This window comes from Arvicola amphibius, chromosome 10, assembly GCF_903992535.2.
Source record: "Arvicola amphibius chromosome 10, mArvAmp1.2, whole genome shotgun sequence".
Lineage (NCBI taxonomy): Eukaryota > Metazoa > Chordata > Mammalia > Rodentia > Cricetidae > Arvicola > Arvicola amphibius.
Window position 1 is genome coordinate 115,453,237 of NC_052056.1, and position 19,945 is coordinate 115,473,181.

The 19,945-nt window shown below is 48.6% G+C and overlaps 1 protein-coding gene across 2 annotated transcripts in view; it reads right to left on the reverse strand.

Annotated features, from left to right (window-relative positions):
• The window catches only part of Ccdc60 (coiled-coil domain containing 60), a 163,782-nt gene extending 143,924 nt beyond the window's left edge, over nucleotides 1-19,858 (reverse strand). The window contains exon 1 of one of the 2 annotated variants that reach the window (XM_038346607.1): nucleotides 19,769-19,858. In XM_038346607.1, coding sequence (XP_038202535.1) covers nucleotides 19,769-19,858 — 90 coding nt within the window. Of the gene's footprint in view, nucleotides 1-19,764 lie in introns of both variants that reach the window. The other variant, XM_038346608.1, reaches the window with a different exon arrangement.
• Nucleotides 19,859-19,945: the final 87 nt, after the last annotated feature.

The following is a 19,945-nucleotide window of genomic DNA, read 5'->3' on the forward strand; positions in this document are numbered from 1 at the left end:
AGAAGCACCTACCAGAGGGGGACATGGGTGTGTCTTCGGAGAAACCAAATGCCCAAACCACCTTTAGCAATTTTTGTGATTGCTTTAGCACCTCCACCCTTCCTCTTCTATGCAAACACCACGAGCCTCAAAGTCCTTTAACAGGAAACAAATGGACTCACAGTGGCACATTCTTGCAGTCCAAAACCAAACAGCAACAACAAGGAGCGGGAATCATTACACCCGAGCTCCCCCAGTGAGCCCCATAGACACAGCATCATAAATTGGAATGCCTCCAGGATGGCTCAGGTAGATGAAAGTCAGAGCCAGGCAAACCTATTAATAGCAGAGGGGCGGGGCAGTGACTGAGAAGAAGAGGGTTCAGCTCTCAGAGTCTGAGAGTTCTGGGGGCCCAGGTGATTCTCTGTATCTCGGTTTTGTATGCTTGCTGCAAAAAAAAAAAAAAAAAAAATCCCTATAAGTATACATTGCTCGGTGTCTATTTTTCTACCTACATGATATTTACTTCAATAAAATTGATGTAATTTCAGAGAGCATTTGGAGGAAAATAAGGTAATTTGGGGAAAACTTTCAAGGGGGAAGGCTTCAGAACACAGGCAAGTGCAAGAAATTGTGGAATTGTTCCTGATGTGAGAGACGGCCACGAAGAAAGGCTGGCTCTCTGGCCATGGCTGTGAATCTGATGAGGATCTCTTTTGTTTGCATTTCTGGAGAAACGTTGGTCTCTGGATGGACACCGGAATAAAGCAAGACAGGTAACGGACAGAGCAGGGCCGAGTCCAGAGGACCCCCACCTTGCTGTAAAGACGGCACAGCACGGGTGCTGGAAACTGCACCTGGCGTTCAGGGACCGTCCTGTCCTAGACCCGTGTGGGAAAGGGTCTAAAATTCAGCGAGATTGTGACAGGAGTTCATAGTCGGGGTCTCAAAAAGGAAATCTAGCTTTAGAAAGACTCTAGACATGAAATTCTAAATGGAACAAATCTGTGTAAAGATGTGAATCTGAAAGAAAATGGAACAAAAGAAACAAATCTCTATGCAGGGTTTGAACAACAAAGCAAAAGAGATGTGTCTAAGGGAACTTTGGCTCCTTCAGAAGTCTGTTGTGTTGAGCTCATGTGTTCAAAGTAGTTTCACTGTCTATGGCTGGGAGAGCATGGCCAAAGTGAATGGATCTCTAGAATATTCTAGAACAATCCATGTTGCCTAGAAGGTACGAATAAATGGAAACATTAAAAAAAAAATCATTCCCAAAAGGAATTGTACAACTTGAGAGACAAGGAAGTCACAGGCCCACTAGTTGGGGAAGATGAAGGACTTATTGATCCAGCATTCACTGTGTCTCTTTCATGAAGCTTTTCCAATGCAGTGATGGGCATCCACGTTATGGTCTGAATCTCCAGTGTCCTCTACAGGATGGGGCTTTGAATGCTTGTTTCCTGCTGTCGCTCCTGTGTTGGGAGGCTTGGGCAAGCACCCTAAGCCTGTGCTGGTCCTCTTGCTCTTTCTGGTCCACCATGGTGTGAAGTTTCTCCTTCTCATGCTCCCACTGTCACAGGTGGGGCTTCTCCATCCTGCCCTCTGCCTTGATTAGAATCCACGCCCCCCCAAAGCCACCAGTCCAAGCAAACACCTCCTCTCAGAAGCCATGTCTGTCAGTGTTCAGTTACAGCAACAGAAAGGTAACCAACTAACATGGTGAGTAGCCAAGAGATGGCTGTGGGAAGATGGTCATGAGCGGCAGTGTCTATTCCAGAGGATCCACTGGTGGCTACAGCAGACAGGAAGGCAGTGTGTGGTGAGGTCCATGACTAGGGAGCCCCAAGGGCTGGAGAGAGAGGAGACAGTGATAGCCTCTTCAAGACATCTTGCATTAGCTGTGGTGGCATACTCCTTTAATCCCAGGACTCGGGAGCCAGAGGCAGGTGGATTTATGTGACTTCAAGGCCAGCCTGGTCTACACAGTGAGCTCCAGGACAGTCAGGGCTACATAGTGACATCCTGTCTTGAAGAAGAAAATGAAAGAAAAGAACTTGCTGATCTATCTTGTTTCTGGACCCAATAAAATAACCCGGTGCTCAGAGCACATAAAAGTACCAACGCTGAGCCCGGACACCCACCTTGAATCCTCAGAAGGACCAGGGTGTCCTGGCTACCCTAGTAGCAAGGCTACCTCAGGTAAGGACTAACTTTAGCCCCATTTTGCAGGTAAGGAGACTGAGATTCTGAGAGGTGATTTATTCATTGGAGAGATGGCACAGGCAGAACTCCTGGTGTGCCAAACTCATGCCCTTAATTCCTTCTGTGTTAGGTAGGAAGCGGGCCAAGTGCCCTTTAAGGTTGTTTTATGGCTTTAAGGTTGTTTAATGGGTTAGAATCAAACTGCCCCCGCACCATCTCAGCTCCTGTTTTGAATGCTGGACGCCCGCCCCCTCCCAAAAGAAGCTTGTAGATCTGCTTTAGGGACTGTGGAGCCTTTAGGAAGTAGGGCCTGGCTGGTGGAAGGGTTTCACTGAGGGTGGGCACAGTTCTGAGGGCACCGCTCTCTTGTCTTTCTACCATGTCTTCCCCGCTGTGGTGGGCAAAATCTCTCTGAATCTGTGAGCCAAAAATCTTTCCATCCCCTTATATTGATTCTGTCTGGGATTAGGCCAAAACAAAATGCTGAAGTAACTCAATCCCCATTGAAGTGAGAACCAGGGAACAGACCAGTTTAGACTGCTTTCATAACTCATTAACCCATGAAAAAAATTCTTTACCTTGGTCTCTGTTGGCTTCTATTCTGCCTCGACCTGAGCCCAGAGCCAGAGTCTGCAAACATACTGACCCTGAGGAGAGGCCCCCGGGTGAGCTTCTACCCAACCCCAAGAGTTTAAGTTTTGCTTTGAACCCACTGGGGCTGTGGTGTATACGCTCCCACCCCCAAAGTCAGTAATCTGCTTTGCTGGGAACCAGGCTGTAGAAAATGAAGGAATTATGTGCAATAACATTGCCCGGGCTCCTTTAATGCCTTGTAACCCCAGTCCATCCCAGGCAGGTAGTAAGGTGGGGAGTCCTGTGCTCCCTGTGGGCTCAGAAGGAATTCTTTCCTTTTGTCCTTTGTAAAAGGAGAAAGGGCAAATCTTCAGCAAAGGATCAATGTTGCGGAGAAACAGGCCAGGCCTCTCCCTGAGATCACAGGACTTGGGATCCTGCCATTCACCACTGAGGCACCCTCATGGTCTGCTGCATTTGGTTTAAAACATCATCCAGACCGCTGTTATCAATCTTACCTAATGATCTATTTACCTGAGGTACACAGTTACAGACAGATGCACACCACAACCCCCGCCAGCCCACCATAGCCCACCACAGCCCACCACAACCCTGGGCAGACATTCACGTATCTGAGAGATGGGGCAGAATTGCTTAGCAGTTGGTCTGAAAGCCGTTTCCTTTGTCCAAGCAGTGAGCATGGCTTTTGTCTTTCCTCTTTTTAAGCATAGGAAATTGGTGGAATCATTAATTAAGCTAATTAAGTGAAAAGAAGGAAAGGAATAATTAACGTATTGTTCTTCACTATTATAATGACAAAGGAGGAGTAGGGAGGGAGAGAAGGGACAGAGAGAAAGGAGAGAGAGAGGGAGGGAGGGAGAGAAGAGGGAAGGAGAAAGGGAGGGAGGGGGAGAGAGAGAGAGAGAGAGAGAGAGAGAGAGAGAGAGAGAGAGAGAGAGAGAGAGAGAGATTTAAGATTGATTGAAGGCACAGTTCTCACAGTCTAGGGAAATAAACACTGCTTTTTGCCTCCTGAGAAGCAGCTTTTTCCTTCTCCTCTGGCTGGAGGCTGGCTGCTTAGCTGGCACTTGACCCTGGCCCAGCATCCCCACTCTCCCATCCAGTCCCCTACTGTGGATTAAACTCAGGTCCTTTAAGCCCCGGAAGAGGCTGTTATCCTTCACCAGCAGACAAAGGCCGGATGAAGAGCCAGAGGGGAAGGAAGGAGTCAATGCATGAGCGGCCACAACCTGGCCACCTATGGAGGAAGTTCTGTGGACAGGGCCGTTTCTTTCTACACATGCCTGCCACTTCTCAGGAGGACGACACAGGCTGTGTAAGCAAAGTCGGAAACTGAATTTGGAGAAACTCAACAAAATGAAGCCAAGCCTCCACCCCCAAAAAGGACCAGTGACCATGAACATCACTGGGCATGGGCATGGTCAGGTGGACCTTTGGGGACAGATAGGCCTGGTTTTGAGGGTTGTTTCTCCATGAGTGGTAAGTCTTAGTCAGTGTTCTATTGCTGTGAAGAGACCCCATGGCCACAGCAATTCTTATATATGAAAGCATTTAACTGGGGCTGGATTACAGTTTCAGAGATTGAGTCCATTGTCATCATGGCATGACATGGTGCTGGAGAGGCAACCGTGAGTTCTTCATCTGGACCCACAGGCAGCAGGGAGAGGCAGGCACTGGGCCTGACTTGGGCTTCTGAAACCTCAAAGCCCACTCCTAGTGGCACACTTCCTCCAACAAGGCCACACCTCCTAATCCTTCTCAAATAGTGCCATTCCCTGATGACTAAGGCTTCTAATATAAGGAGCCTATGGGGTCTTTCTTATTCAAACCACCACTGCTTCCATTCAGGTCCCCTTTGATTCTATCTACAAAACAGAAGTGATACTACCCCCCTCCTAGCATTATCCTGTGGCCTGGAGGCAATGTCTGTTATTCTCATGGTCTGCTGCAATATCTTCTTATACACAGGGAGATTAAGGGCAGGCTCTGGTACAGACTACAGTGTCAGGTGCCACAGACACAACGAGACAGACTCGCTTCACAGGAGTCTCCAGGGTTGCTGCAGAAGAATGGGCCCAAGGACCTAAGCCGAGAGGGAGGGAGGGATTGTGAATTGATTGCCTCCACACCAGCTTCTGTGATGTAGGGCTGTGATCACAAAGGGAAGGAGGCAGAGACCACACAGGAGGAGCATGGCAACTGGGGTCCGGTGGGGTCTCCCAACACCTCCCTGGAAAGCCTAGGGGACAGAGAGGCTAGAGAGTCTTCTGGGGCAAGGTAGGGAATGAAGAGTGGATGCTGTTGGGCCATGGAGTGGCCCTTGTCCTCAGTGGTATATGTCAATGAGTGTGTACCAATATGTTTCCTTACGGCCAAGGGTTTCTCTATAGGGACGTGCACCTTACCAAAGGCTACAATACTGAGGAAAATGTCTCTACCACCCACATAAATGATTAACTCTATAAATCCCCCAGGTGAGGTGGTACTTCATCACCAGTTTCCCTTACTAGGGTGTCGATGGGCTCAGTCTCGTGGCAATCATGTACAGTTCCCTGGGACACACACACACACACACACACACACACGCATGCACACATGCACACACACACACACACGAAAGTAGAAGTGGTAGGAACTCTTAGGCAATACAGGAAAGGGACTCAACAAGAGAGAGTAACATGGATGAAATACATTATGTATATATATATGAATATGTCATAATGAAGCCCATTATTGTTTATACTTAACGTATGCTAATATAGCATTATAAATAAGGAGGAACCAAGACTTCAAGTTTCTGTTCTCATAAGTCCTTCAAACTGCTCCCCAACTCCCACCGTCATTCCACCTCGCCATGAGGAAGCCAAGTTGGTATTCCCTCAAGTTTCATGGCGCCTTTCCTGAGCCTTGACACGGCTCCTTGATAAGGTCTAAAAATAGCGGAGAGCAGCTTGATTAGCAGGCAACAAGATCTGCTAATAAGCAAGGGAACATAGGGGACAATCGTGTGCTAATTGCCTTTTGGGCATTTGCTTCAAGGGCTCTTGGGAAGGAAACATTGTGACTGCATTACCCTTTTGGTGCCTTCCCTGAATACATATAAAATAATCAGCTGGAGAGCCATCATTTATGGAAATGTCAGCATTTAAATGTTTTAATTCTTGATATCTGGGGTCACTGGCTTTGATCCCTACACGGCAATAGAAAGATGATTATCCTCAGTGAGCACTTCCTTATATATCAGGGACACTTCCGGACATTGTGACACCAATCCTTCCCACAACCCCATCAAGTAGGAACTGTTACTGTTTACACAGGAGAGAGAAGGAAACTGAGGCACAGAGAGGAACTCATCCGTGATTACTGGTCTGGTAAGCGTAGGGTGGTGATGGTTCACCTTGACTGGAATCACCTGGGAGACACACTTCTGGGTATTCTGTGAGAGTTGTCTCCAGAGAGGAGCAGCAGGGGGGGGGAAGGCCTCTCTTCACAGTGGGTGGTACTTTTAGTGGTCTGAGCTATATTAAAGGCCTTGGCAGGGTTACAGAGAGGGTAGTTTTTGCCTCTCATGAATGAGGCCCTGGGCTTCATCTCCAGCACCCTCCCCCTCCCAAAAAGAGGTCCAAGGAAAAAGCAGTGTCCCTTGCCTGCCTTTGCTTCCTCCTGAGTGAGGGCCTCCATCACACTTGGCTACCAACACACTTGTTTCTTCGGCCTTCTAACATGGGAGGAATACCAGCAGCACCCCACCCCCAGGGAGTTTCTGGACCTTCACAGACGGATTGGGATGGTTGAAGCACCCAGCTGTGTGGTCAGAACTGAACTGGGTGCTTGCTTCTCCAGCACGCAGATAGTCATCCTGGGTTTGCCAGGCCCTGTTTGGTAACAGCTACTTGAATAAATCCCTTTTTATAGTCATTATCCTGGGCCCTGAGAGATGGTTCAGCTGCTAAGAGCACTTACTGCTCTTGCAGAGGACCTGCACTCAGTTCCTGGTACCCACAGCTGCTTACAGGGGACTCGATGCCCTCTTCTGCTCTCAAAGGGCTCCTGCATATATGTGGTATGCATAAATACACACGGCACATAAACGCACAAGTAGAACAGCCAGTCTTAGACTCTACGCCCCTCCTGTTGGCTCTGCTTCTCTAGAGAATCCTAGGTACCCATCTCTGGAAGACTCTGGTAGGTTGGGGTACAGATGGATGGGACACTCAAGTGGGAAAGACAGCTGCCTGAGGAAGAGTGTGCAGATGCGGAGCTCTCCCTGGCTCCCCCAAACAGCTCTCGGGGTTCTGCCCCTGTGCACAGGCACTTTCGGAACATTCTAATAAGTGCTCAGATATCAGGAAAGTGAGAAAATTTACAATGCAGAGGTTTTTTGTGTTTTTTTGGTTTTTTTTTTTTTTTTTTTAAGAAAACAAACAGAAATCCTACAGGTCAGAGCTTAGATTCAGAGGGAATCCATTTAACGGGATATACCTAAATTATTCAACCCAATTAAGCAGTTTAAATGATCAACATTTCTGCTCTCCCTCCCAACCCCAGTCTTTATTAATTGGGACTATTGCCTCCCCCCCCCCCCGCACCCCTCCCACTTTAGCTAGCAGGCCGTGGCAGTGCATTGACCTGGAATCAAAACATGCCTCTCTTAGAAACGTGGCTCTAATTAGAAACAGCGTCTATGCCTTGCATCGAAAGGGCTCTGTTTGGGAAGCTGTGGCTAAGCCATGCTTGTCCCTTCTTTTCTTGCTTCCTCCTCCAACTCTAGTTCTGCTCTGTACCAGGAGCCTGACAGCATATTTTAGCGACATCTCAAGAAAATGCAAATGTCCTTGCCTGTGGTCACGGGCACAGTCAGATTCTCGTGTGTGTCACCTAAAGCTAAAACTGGCATTCTCCTTTCTCTGTCACGACTTTCTGAATATCCCCCTTGGAAACTTGCTCCAACAGACAGCTCTCTGAGAGAGGTGGTTGCCTCCTGCTCGGCATCACCACGGCCTGTAAGCTCCGCTTAGCAACACGGGCTCTCTGAATTTATTTATTTGGGGATTAAAACCTCAACTCCATCAACCTCTTATCCGTGTGATGGATATTGCCAATGAGACAGAATGGAGGATCACCTAGGAGGCACACCTCTGGGCACATCTGTGAGGGATTATCTAGAGTGGATTGACAGAGGTGGGAAAACACACTGTGAATGTGGGTGGCACCGCTCCCTGGCTGGGGTCCTGGGCTGCCTAGAAAGGTAAGAGTGAGCCCCAGAATGAATCACTCTCTGTTTTCTGATTGGAGATCCAGTGAGACCAGTCACTTCAAGGTCTAGTCAAGATAACCATTCCACACCCTGTAACTGTGAGCCGAGATAAACTCTTCCTTTTTTGAGCTGTTGTCTGGATATTTATATCATGACAACAGGAAAAGCAGTGAGTACATCTGGTCTACCTGAGCAGGAACTCTCTAAGGTTCAGGTTTCTGTCTCTGCGCATATGACCTCATCTGCTGCACAGGGGTGAGGTGTTTGTGTCAGTCACACATGCGAACCAGCTGCTGTGTGAGGGATAAATAGAAGTGAGTTCTTTCTCTCTCGGTGGTCATGTTACAACAACAGAGGCCAGGAAATTCCAATTAGATTCTTAGGTAATTCCAGGTTAGAAGCTTAATGAAGATGAAGGAACTGGAGGGCCATATAGTTCCCTCAGAGTCATCCTGATGGGCAGCAAGAGAACTGGGAGCCAGGAGTCCCAACTCTGGGGAAAGGGCTGTGGGTGTTTTGTCATCATTTGGATCCCTGGGAACATCCGTGGATATGGATGAACCATGACGGGTTTGACTGTTTCTGGGGACGGTGTTGAAAGCTGTTCCCTTCACGTGTTCCACCTAGAACTCTGGCTCTTCTTTCTATCCCAAGCAGAGTTGATTTGCCTTTAAAACTGATGAGTGGCTGACTATGAACCATACAGGTCCGGGACAGGTTGATCTGCATCAACCAAAGCTTACCTGCATGTCTAGCATGCGGCAGGTCCTGCTGGATGCTGCAGCTACAGTGGCAGACAAAGCCAACCTTTGCTTTTGAGAATTTGCGAGTTTGCCAAGGGAGAGGGTGTTAAGTCAGAGAAACCAAACAGGAACCTGTGATCTGGTTTGGGAAGGGATACTCAGGGAAGCCTTGTCTAAAAGGCGACCATCAAGCTAATACTGAAACCTATTCTGGAGGACATGGCATATTACAAAGCCACAGATGAGGTAAACTTGGTGGGCTTGTACAGTACCTTCTAAACCCCATTAAAGATAAAACCCTCATCCTGGATTTTGTGTGTGTGTGTGTGTGTGTGTGTGTGTGTGTGTGAGAGAGAGAGAGAGAGAGAGAGAGAGAGAGAGAGAGAGAGAGAGAGGTGAGTGTCCCTCTGTATGTGCTTACATTTGTATTTGTGTCTGTGAGTCTGGGTGCGTGTGTGTGTGTGTGTGCGCGCGCGCACGCGCGCGCGCATGTGTGGATATCAGAAGACAACCACTCTGGGATTCCCCTCTGTATGCTGTGAATATGTTTTATTACCATTGGTTAATTTAAAAAAGCTGCTTTGACCTATGGCGGGGCAGAATATAGCAAGACAGGAATTCCAAGTAGAGACAGAGGAGGAAAGAAGGTGGAGTCAGAGAGATGCCATGTAGCTGCCAAAGGAGAAAGACACTGGAACCTTACCAGTAGGCCACAGCCTCATGGTGATACACAGATTAATAGACATTTGTGTGTGCAGGGTCTCTTTGTTTTTTCATCCCAGCTTCTAGGGATCTTTCCTACCTCTGCCTCCCATCTTGCTGCAGGATCAGTCAGGGTCCAGATGTTTACTACATTCCCAGCTTCATGTGCATCTTGGGGATTCGAACTCTGGTCTTCATGCTTACACAGAAGATGCTTTACCCGCTGTGCCCTCTCCGCAGGACACTCACACTGCTTTCACCGGGGGAAGAACAGTATCGTGTGTTCATGGAAATGAGTAAGCTGGAAGGGGGCCGCATGGAGGGTGAAGAGTGATAGAAAGACCCGACAGAACTGTCCAGGCAGGTGTTGGGTCTGTGAGGCACTGACAGGATAGGAGGTGGTATCTACAGAACACATCCTCTGGGCCAGTGATTGGCATATAAAGTGGTGGACAGGGACCTAGAGCTGGTACACAATGGCGTCATTCATTCAGACAGGAGACGATTCTTAAGGCTTTGGGGGCCTTCTAGTGTAGCTCACTCAAGGGTGGCTCTGCCTCCTGATGATACTGGGCAGCACTTAGACATTCATGGTTGATGTAACTGGAGGGTTGTTACTAGCATCTGCTGAGTAGGGATGGGGCTGCTGCTCAGCAGCCTACAGCACACAGGTTGGTCTAACTGATCCCAAGAGCCAGTGGTGCTAAGTTTGAGAGACAGTTATGCTGAGATGCAGATGAAGTGGAACCTTAGACCACTGTAGCCACTGGAGGCCTTGCTGAGGATTCATGGGGTGAAATCCCACCTAGCTTGACAACCCTTTGGGACAGAACTTGTTGTTGGGGGATTTTGGAGTGTGTATATAATAACATGTTTGCATATGCACACACAGTTATGAAGGAAGGAGGCCATCCTTCTGGGAGACTAGAAAGAAGAGAATCTCTAACTCTTGGGAAGGGGAGGATTGAACCACGAGGCAGGGTGCTATGAAGGAATTTGTTCCTTTGAACATAGCAGTAATTGATGTCTCTGCTCGACTCCTGTGTATGAGGAAATTAGTCTTTGCTTTGTCCCAGTGTCTCATGTCACCCAAGTCTGTATCCAGCTGACATTCAAGATTCGGATCACTGAAAGCCTCCTTTCCGAGAACTAACTTATGGTACCAGAAGGCATCATGCAAGCTTCCAAAAGAGGGAGACAACCAATAGTCCTGCCAGAGATGGTGCCTCTGAGCCACGTCAATGACCGGCGTGGCGTTATGGCGTGGGCGCCGTGGTGGCACAAATACCTTGAAGACCCACTCAGCAAGAGCAAGGTTGTGACTGGTTCTAGAAACCTCGCTGACTGCCCAGCACTAATGAAGTCACGGTTTTTTAGAGGCGATTCTACAGCCACTAATTCACTAAACCAGCACAATCCCTAACAACGGTCTGTGAACATCTATCCTTAGACCCACAAAGAAGTGTGGTTCAGCTTGCAACAAAGATGGAGACCGTTACAGAAAACCGCAGACCATCAATGCACGGTTGTGGAGGCCAGTCACCGTGGAGACATCTACAAAACACTCCTGCAGAGGAGGCTCAGGGAGCCTTACAGAAGAGGGGCAGAAAGGTTCTAGGAGGCTGAGGATCGGGGAGTTTGCTGTGTGTGAGATCATGTCTCCTAGTAATGTTAGAAGATACACCTGCAAGTCCCATCAATGTGTTCAGCTCAAATGTGAGCACAAGGAGGACAGCAAGGAACAGGCCACACTGGATGGAGAGAAGCCCATGGGGCCTTAACCGTAACAGAGAAGCACAGACAACTGAGGGAGGCTGGGAGTTGGGGAGGGGATCGTCCCCAGGGAGGGCACACCAACTGGTAGTACAGTTTCAAATGGTCAGACCGGGAAACAAACATGCAGGAAGTGTTACAGTAGCTGAAGAGGTTACAGTTAGGAATATATGTAAGTATATATACACCTATGCATGAGCTAACAGAGGCCATGCTTTTGAAGATGAGCACGGATGGGCTACCACATGGGAGGGTTTAGAGGGAAGAAAGGGAAGCGAGGGAAAAATGTGAGTAAATTATAATCTCAAAAAATTAAAAAAAAAAAAAAGGAACAGAAACCACGTGCTTCTCGATCTAGCCAGCCCTCGGTAGCCACGGCTTCCACTTCCGGGCATTCCACCAACCAGAGAGTATCGGAACCAGTTCAAACTCTTCCACTTCTACTGAGCATGCGTGCAACTGCCCCCCCCTCCCCCCCAACTACACGGTACCGCGGTGACTCCCACAGAGTTTGCATTGCGTTGGGTGTTCATGAAGGCCCTGAAGATGAATTCGAGCCCACAGGAGGTGTATCCAAGTTCTGTGCAGATACCGTCCCTGTCACTTACGTAAGGGATGTGGGTAGTTAGTTGTGGGTTTGTGCTGTGAAGAAGCTCTGGTAACATCCCTCACCGTTACCCGGGGACAAATTTGTTTTTTGCCTTTTGGGGTATTTGTTATTAGCCCCTTTGATTAATAGTCATTTGTGAGTTTCTCTCCAACAGAACTGTGGGGGATCCTTCCGAGAAGACTCTGGGTTTGGCTCATTTTAGTATCCTTCAAATATCTGTCACAGGGTAGGTAGGTGTCTGGTGTAACCTCAAAAGGTGGTGCTGACAATGCCCCAGACGACAGTGCGGGCAGGCTGCCTGGTCTTCCTGCCTCTGAGCTAAGGCACATAAACCCTTGGTAACCTTGCACTTGCCCGGCGAAGCATCCCAGCTCCGCGGTCTTCGGAGAACTCTCAGGCTATCTCCAGCCCGGCAGTGCGCGCCACCAGACACAGCTGCCTCGTAGAGTTATTACATAAGCCACCGACTGCATACATTCCGGTTTGGGCAGAAACCTTTCAGATCTGAACCAAGCCCTGAAAGATATCCTCAGCCGAGTTTGAAAACAGGAATTTAGAACGGGAAAATGCCAACGTCTCATGATAGACGGTGTCCCATTACTGGCGATTATGGTTTTGAATTTAGCTGTCAGGAAGATCTCTGAGGGGAAAAAAAATGTTGGTTTGTTCAGCCCGAGAAACATTTAATTGGCTTCTTCCAGATTTTATGTAAGTGCCCCTTGCTGCTGAAGCCCATACGCATTTATGCAACATTTGGATTCAGCCGAATGACGAGGTTTGGAGAATGTGCAGATGCAGGGAGGAGGTCCAGACGGGGTGCCCTAACAGCTGTGTGGTGGGCCAGCTAAGCAGCCCCTGCATTTCTCACGGTTCTGGCTCTCCCCTTAAGCTGTGAGTGCACTCCTCAGCTCCCAGAATGACACCGCCGTTGGCACCCAGCATTCACTGCCATTGGGACGCGCTTGGGGTCCTGTAGTAGTTGGGCGGCACCTGCTCCCACAGGGAGACTCTTTCCTTCCCCTGTGCGTTAGTTTATCTTTCTGTCACCGTGCCTGCAGTCTCTTATGGAGATGACCTGGCAAGGACAGCTTTACCATGGCTGGGGGAATGTCCTCAGATCTCATCATGGTGGTCAGGAAGCTGAGGGAAGCAGAAGTTCAGATTTAGGTAGCTTTCTCCCTTTTCTCTGTGTGTGCTATCGAGGCCCTTGGCCCCTGGGATGGTGCAAACCACATCCAGAGTGGCTCTTCCCGATTCAGTTCATCTCCTGGGAATGCGCTCACACTTGCAGCAGTGTGCTGCCCCAGTCTCCGGGGAGATCCTAAACCCAGGCAAGTCAATGACAAAGACTGAAGATCACCTGGGCCTTCTGATGGGTTCCTAAGACACCCATCTGAGCCAGTACAGTTGTTGGGTAGGGCTAGGACAGGCCCCAGCCTGTGAGTCGCCACCCCTTTGACAAACCTCTACCTCCAAAAACATTTACATTACAATTAATAACAGCAGCAAAATTACAGTTACGAAATAGCAACAAAAATTTTATATTTGGGGGTCCCACAACATGATGAACTATATTAAAGGATCACAGCGTCAGGAAGGCTGAGAACCACTGGGTTAAGACAAGAATGCCTTTCTTTTTTAAGATCCACCTGTCAGTGCGTGCCTCGGGACTCCCAGTGTTGGAAGTTTTATGAGCTCATTTGTATCAGCTGCCACTGACCGGTCAACCCAGTGCAATCGCCATCCCCAACACCGACATGGACGCCATGCCCAGCACAACCCTCTGCCCCTTACCCTGCTTTCTGTGTCAGTGTTAGCCAAGCCTCAGTCGCTCTTACCCTAGCCAAGAGTGGCGGCAACAACACTATCGGGCAGTGAGACTCTGGTGGACAGAAGCGGGGAGGGTCCTTTGGCGTGTTTCATCCAAGGGAGGCCTGGAGCTGGGGTGGCCATTTTGGAGCTGCGGGAAGAAGCTCCGGCATTCTAGAATGATCGAATCAGTACAGCAACTGCCTACCTCCAGACTTCTTACCACGAGAGAAACAAATTCGTGTTGTGTTTGCAGCCTGCAAGGGTCCTGATCAATACACAGTGTTTCCTTTCTCTTATTCTCAATAGCTTCTGGTCCTCCATGGGATTTCACTGTGAGTGATGGGACCGGACTGAGAATTAAATCCAAGGGACCTGAGCTACACTCATGGCCACTCTTTTTTTTTTTTTAAATTAACTAACTAATTAAAATAATTATTTTGAGACAGAGTCTGGTTATATAGCCCAGGCTGGCCTCAAATTCATGATCTTTCTAGCCACAGCTTCCAAGAAGCTGGAAATACAGGCCTGAGTCATCTGCCACGGCTGCTCCCGCCTCTACAACCTTAAGGCTTCAATGGGTCGGGAGTTTCTGCCGCCAGGTGAACTCCTGAAAGGCGGTTCAGCTTCTGTGTAACTCTAAAACGGGCCCAGACCTGCTTTCTATGCCTTTCCCTGAGCCGGGTTCTGGCCTTGCTCATGATGGGGCCCCTCCTAGACTTTGCACTGATGAGTGTAGCCTCAGACTGCTGGTGACATTCACGGGCAGGGCAGCCAGAGGAGAGCGGGATCCGGAACTGTCTCAGCCCCTCCCAGGCACCACTTTATCTCACCCCTTAAGACATCCACATCATGGACCTGAGGCCATTCAGTTCCGTTCACAGACCTGCACCTCGATAGGTCCAAAGGGGGAAGCTGAACTCGGATTTGTCTGGCTTCAAAGGCAGGGCCCCTCATGGTGTGTGGGGGGGGTCTCTATTGTTTATGTCATTGCAGGAAGACTCTGCTCTGTCTTTCCCATCCTCCCACTGCCCCCTCCTCACAATGAGGGACAAAGAACTGCCTCGGTCTGTTCAGCGCATGCCTATCATTCTTCCTGCACCAGGAGGTAATGGAGCAGCACCTTCCTGCCTGCTGATTGATCATGGAGCCGAGTCGCTGTCAGGGGCTCTGCAATTAGATACAGTGAAGGTTCACTCTGGCGAGTAGTACCGGCTCAGAGCATTAGGACGTGAGGAAAGAAAGAGAGGGAGGGAGGAAGGAAGGAAGGAAGGAAGGGAGGAAGGACATAAACCAAGCCTGTGAATTGCAACTGGACCGTGCAGTCACCACAGGACCCCTTGGAGCGAGAAATGGCTCCCTGCTATTTTCTGGCCTAAATCATGCCTGGCACACAGGACTCTGGCGGCCTACATTTCCCCCCACCCCCAGCATTAAATCACAAGTGGTCATTAGATAATTTACTACTTTTTCAGTGTAATCAGTGATCCAGCGCAGGGGGTGTGGCAGCCCTGATTAGGGGTCTGGAGAGCGCCTGGCTCCAGGTTTGCTTTCAACCAAACGGCCATGACTCATCTGGCCTTTTCCTCTGCAGGCGGCCGCTCCTACTCCAGTCTGCCACAGTGGAGCAGGCTGTCCTGCTAGGGGGCTTCCTCTGGCAGAAGAGAATCTTTCTAAGACATCTTGTTAGATTCCAGGCACCTGAACGCAGAGTGAGCCGAGGCTCTGCAGACTCCTGGCCATGAATGCTCAGGCTCAGGCGTGTTCAGTATCAGGCGTCCTACCTGGCTTCCCTTTTCCTTCCCTCATCACCTGCCTGCCTGGTTCCCAGCGGAGAACTGGACCTCGGGGCTCCATGGGCCTGCTCGGTTCTCAGCAGAGAACTGGACCTTGGGGCTCCGAGGGCCCCAGTGCACCCAGCGATAAGACCTTAACCCTCTGGTCATTAATGAGATTTAACACCACCATAATGACAGCTGATGCTCAGTTGGCTTACACTGTGCCAAGCTCAGTTTGAATTTTACTCCCCCACACCCCTCTGTTTCTAGAAGCCGTATTATCAAGGTAGAGCCATTTAGCCAAACTTCCTCTGCAGTAAGATGCAGCTGATATTTCATATTTTAACGTCTCTGGAGCAGGGCTAGCATCCCCTTAACTTGTATAGCAAAATAAATAAATAATAATTTATTTAATAATAAATAAATAAACAAAAGCAAAAGCCATCCTAAAACAGACGATGCACCATGAAAGAGAAGAGGTCCTAGTTTTCAAAACAAATGGGGATTGGGGAGGTGGCTCAGCAGGTAAAGGGGCTTGCTGCAAAAATCTGCTGACCTGAGTTCTGGTCTCAGAACCCATGTTAAAGGTGTAAGGAAAGGATTTCCTCAGACCTCACTGTGGGTACTGAGGGACACGTGCCCTCCGACCTTGCACCCCCTCGATAATAATAATAGATATAGATATAAATTTAAAAGTGATGTGCATACTTCACAGAATTGCAAAGCGGGGCATGGAGAGGAAGTGATCTGCCTAAGATCACGGGACCTCTCGGGTGGAAACCTACTTGGCCTACTGGAGAATCTGCTCACTCTTTGGGCCACTTGTTGAGTTAGAAGAGACTCCTCTAGAATGTCATTCTAAAAGTTTTAGGATCTGGCCAACTTAAGGCCATTCTTTTCTATCCTGGGGTTTAATGACGGCAAGGTAGGAAGTCCAGGCACCGAGAGCCGATGTCATCACTTTTCTAGAATATGGAGGGGACGTTTGTTTGATATGGCCCCTAGCCTTTTCTGAGTCAGAAACTGTGGGTTCCCTGCAATCCCCCACAGGAAACCTCCCTCTACTGTGATTGCTCTGTTAGGGCTCCCTCCAGCTTCCTGTGGAAAAGGAAACAGAACCACTAAACAGATTAGGGAGCAGGAAGGTTTTGTGGAATATTCCTTTACACTGTGTGAATAGATGTTGCTTGATTGGTTTAGTAAAGAAGCTGACTGGTCAATAACTGGACAGGATAAGTCTAGGTGGGAGAGCCAAACTAAGGACCCTGGGAAGATGAAGGGCAGAGCGAGAGGGTCATCAGCCAGAGGAAGAGGAGATGAGCATGCCATGCTAATAGCACCACGTGACAGAGGGTAGGTAAGAGATATGGGTTAACTTCAAATGTAAGGGCTTGTTAGTAATAAGCCTGAGCTATTGGCCAAATGTTTATAATTAATAACAAAACTCTCTGGCTATTTGAGAGTGATCTGGTGGGAAAGGAAAATTCCATCTACAAGGTTTCTTCAACAAAAGATTTCAACCAGGGGATTTACATGCCTATATTCTGTTGGGAGAAACAAAACTAAACAAAAAACTGACACAAACCCCAGCAGAACAGAGGTACATGAAGTGGCTGCACATGAAAGGCATCTGTGTAACATTAATTCTGACCTCACAACCTTTCTCCCTGTGAGAAGGAGAAATGGCAAGCCTCAGAGACTTTGGAGTCATCTGTGGCTATGCCAGCAGCTGGCAATTATGGCCATGTGGTGGATGCAGGATGGCCCCATCTTCCTCCTGGGGATGCCTAATCACCCATGGGAGCTATCCCTCCTACACTCCTCCTCCAGTACGGCATTTTGAAATTCTCTTTTCATACATCTTTCCCTTCCCTCTCCAAAACAGGCCTAGAAAACCATCTGACTGTTTTTGTGCCACTTACATGCTGGGCACCAAGTAGGACAACCTCTGAGTCAGCATAGGGATACAGAGAAGGACTGAACTTTGGAGTACGCGGGATTCCAGTTCGAATCCCAGCTCTGCCCCTTGCCTGGGTCCTGTCCTCTCTGAGCCTTGGTACTTCTTGCATCTACAGGTCTCGACAGACTGTAGAAGTCTATGGGAATTTCATGCCTGCTGACGCTTTGGCTCTGAATGTGACATCTGGTAGACGCTCAGTACAGGCTAGTCACCACCATGGTGGTGAAAACTGACATTATTATTAGTTTTATTGGCCCCAGGATCTGTCTTTAGAGCCACATATTTCCCTGTAGTTTGTCTTAGCCAAGGTGGGGTTAATCAGTGCATTCCAGTAGCTCTAAAATGTTGATGTTCAGAAGGTATGATCTTGGAATGATGGCCAGAGAACCCGGGGGCCATCATATGTCTTAGGAAGAGAACAGCAATGAAGAGATGTCTTTAAAAAATACAATAAATTTTACTTATTTATTTTATGTGTGTGCTGTGGTGTGTATGAGGAGGTCATATGAGAAATGCAAACAAAATATATGTATTGTCTTTCCTAGCAAAGTTAAATAAGACAAACTCCATCAAAAAAAATTGTAAAGCATCCACTTACTAGAAACTCAAATTCCTCCAGGGTCAGCACTTGTTAGGATCAAAATATGTGCAGAGCTTTCCTTTCTTCTAGAAACTGATGCTCTGTATTAGCCAATGGCATGGGAATTTGATGCAGAGCTCACATCACTTAAGAGTGAGATACAGGGCTGGAGGGATGGCTCATCAGTTAAGAGCCCTGGCTGTTCTTTCAGAGGATCCAGGTTTGGTTCCCATCACCCATATAGCAGCTCACAACTGTCTGTAACTCCAGTTCCAGGGGATCTGGCACACTCACACCAATGCACATAAAATAAAATAATAATAATAGTAATAATAAAAGGAGTGAGATACAGGACCCCTCTGCATTAGGAAAAACAACTCGAATGGACCCCCCCCCCCCCCCGGGTATGTTTGCTTGCTTGCTGGGCACCCTCTGGAAAAAGTAAGGCTATTAACCTCTCCAAAATTCTTTGGACTATGTGATCATCTTCTCGAGACCCACTTCCTATAGTCAGAGAACACCTTATGGGAGTCAGGCAGCCATGTGGGGGGGTCCCTTGAACCCACTCCTGCGACAAGCATCTCACACACCGTCCCCCTTCCTCCCCTTCTTGCTCTGCCTTGAAGTTTGATTCCAGGGAGGAAGCTCTGGGTCAAACTACTCAGTGAAGCAATTAGAGATGACAGGAGAAACACATGGCAGAACCTCATCCCCAGCGGGCACAGAAAGGTTGGGTGAGTAAAGATGCATCACCGGTTCAAGAGTAGCAGCCTTGGGGCTGGGGAGATGGCTCAGAGGTTAAGAGCACTCGCTATTCTTGCAGGGGACCAGGGTTTGAGTCCTTGTACATACACGGCAACTCGGTCATCCTTAGCTCCAGTTCTGGGGTATCAGGCACACAGTGGCAAAACACTCATAAGCATAATACAAAAATAATAAAATCTTAACGAAAAAAACCAGAAGAAGCTGCCTTGGAATTTTCTGGACCATGTGTAAAGTCCTAGAGAGTTTAAAGATTCCTTCACCACAGGTCCTCCTTCCTGGGGCATGACTCTGAGTACCCCTGAATCCCTGCGGGTGGACCAGAGTGGGCTGGCAACCACCCTCCCTACCACCCTCCATTAGCTAACGGAGGCGGAGTAAGACGTTTAAGACATCAAAGTTACACTGCTTAAAACATCATCTACCCAGCTCTGACATTTGCATCTAAGAGCCCTGGACGCCGTACCAAAGACAAGATAGCCTGTCCCAGACCCACCTCACACACACATGGAGATAGACCAGCTACCGTTTTGGACTTCTCTCACCTTCGTCCTGTTTTAGGCCTAGTTTACATTCCCATCTCAGCAGGCAGGAGGAGAGGAAGGCTCAGAGATGCTAAGAAACTCACCTGATGACTACAGCAGATGCTGCAACCAGCCCAATCAACCCCAAGTGTGACACCCCACAGCCAGTCTCTCCACAAAGTAAGAGGGAGGGCCTGTCTCTTCCCTGGCAGATCTCTGGAGCTAAGTTCTGTGATCCCAGCCTACAATTCATCTTCATTTTCCCCTGATGCTCTACAGTCTCTGTCGATTTAGCCCATCATTTTGGAATTACTGGCTAATGGGATGGGCCCAGCTCACAGTTCTGATCCGTGTTTTCATTCTCTGTGAGAAACCAACCATCCAGAACGACGGGGATGTCTGGACAATTTAATTATACCTAGGTCCTCATCCCTTCCCCTCTCCCAGGCAGGCGAACCAGATCCATTTCTCTGGTTCAGCAGAGAGGTGACTCACCTGGGTCTGTTGATCTGAGGCATAAGAAGGCCAAAGGGCTTTCTTGTTGGGGGCACTCTGTAACTTTTTGGTGGCTGGTACTTTGGTCATCTTTAAAATACTTCGGGCTTAACCCGTGCCTCCACGAGAGCGGTTTTGGTTGCCCTTTCCAGAATCTTTGACTTCAGCATTCACTGG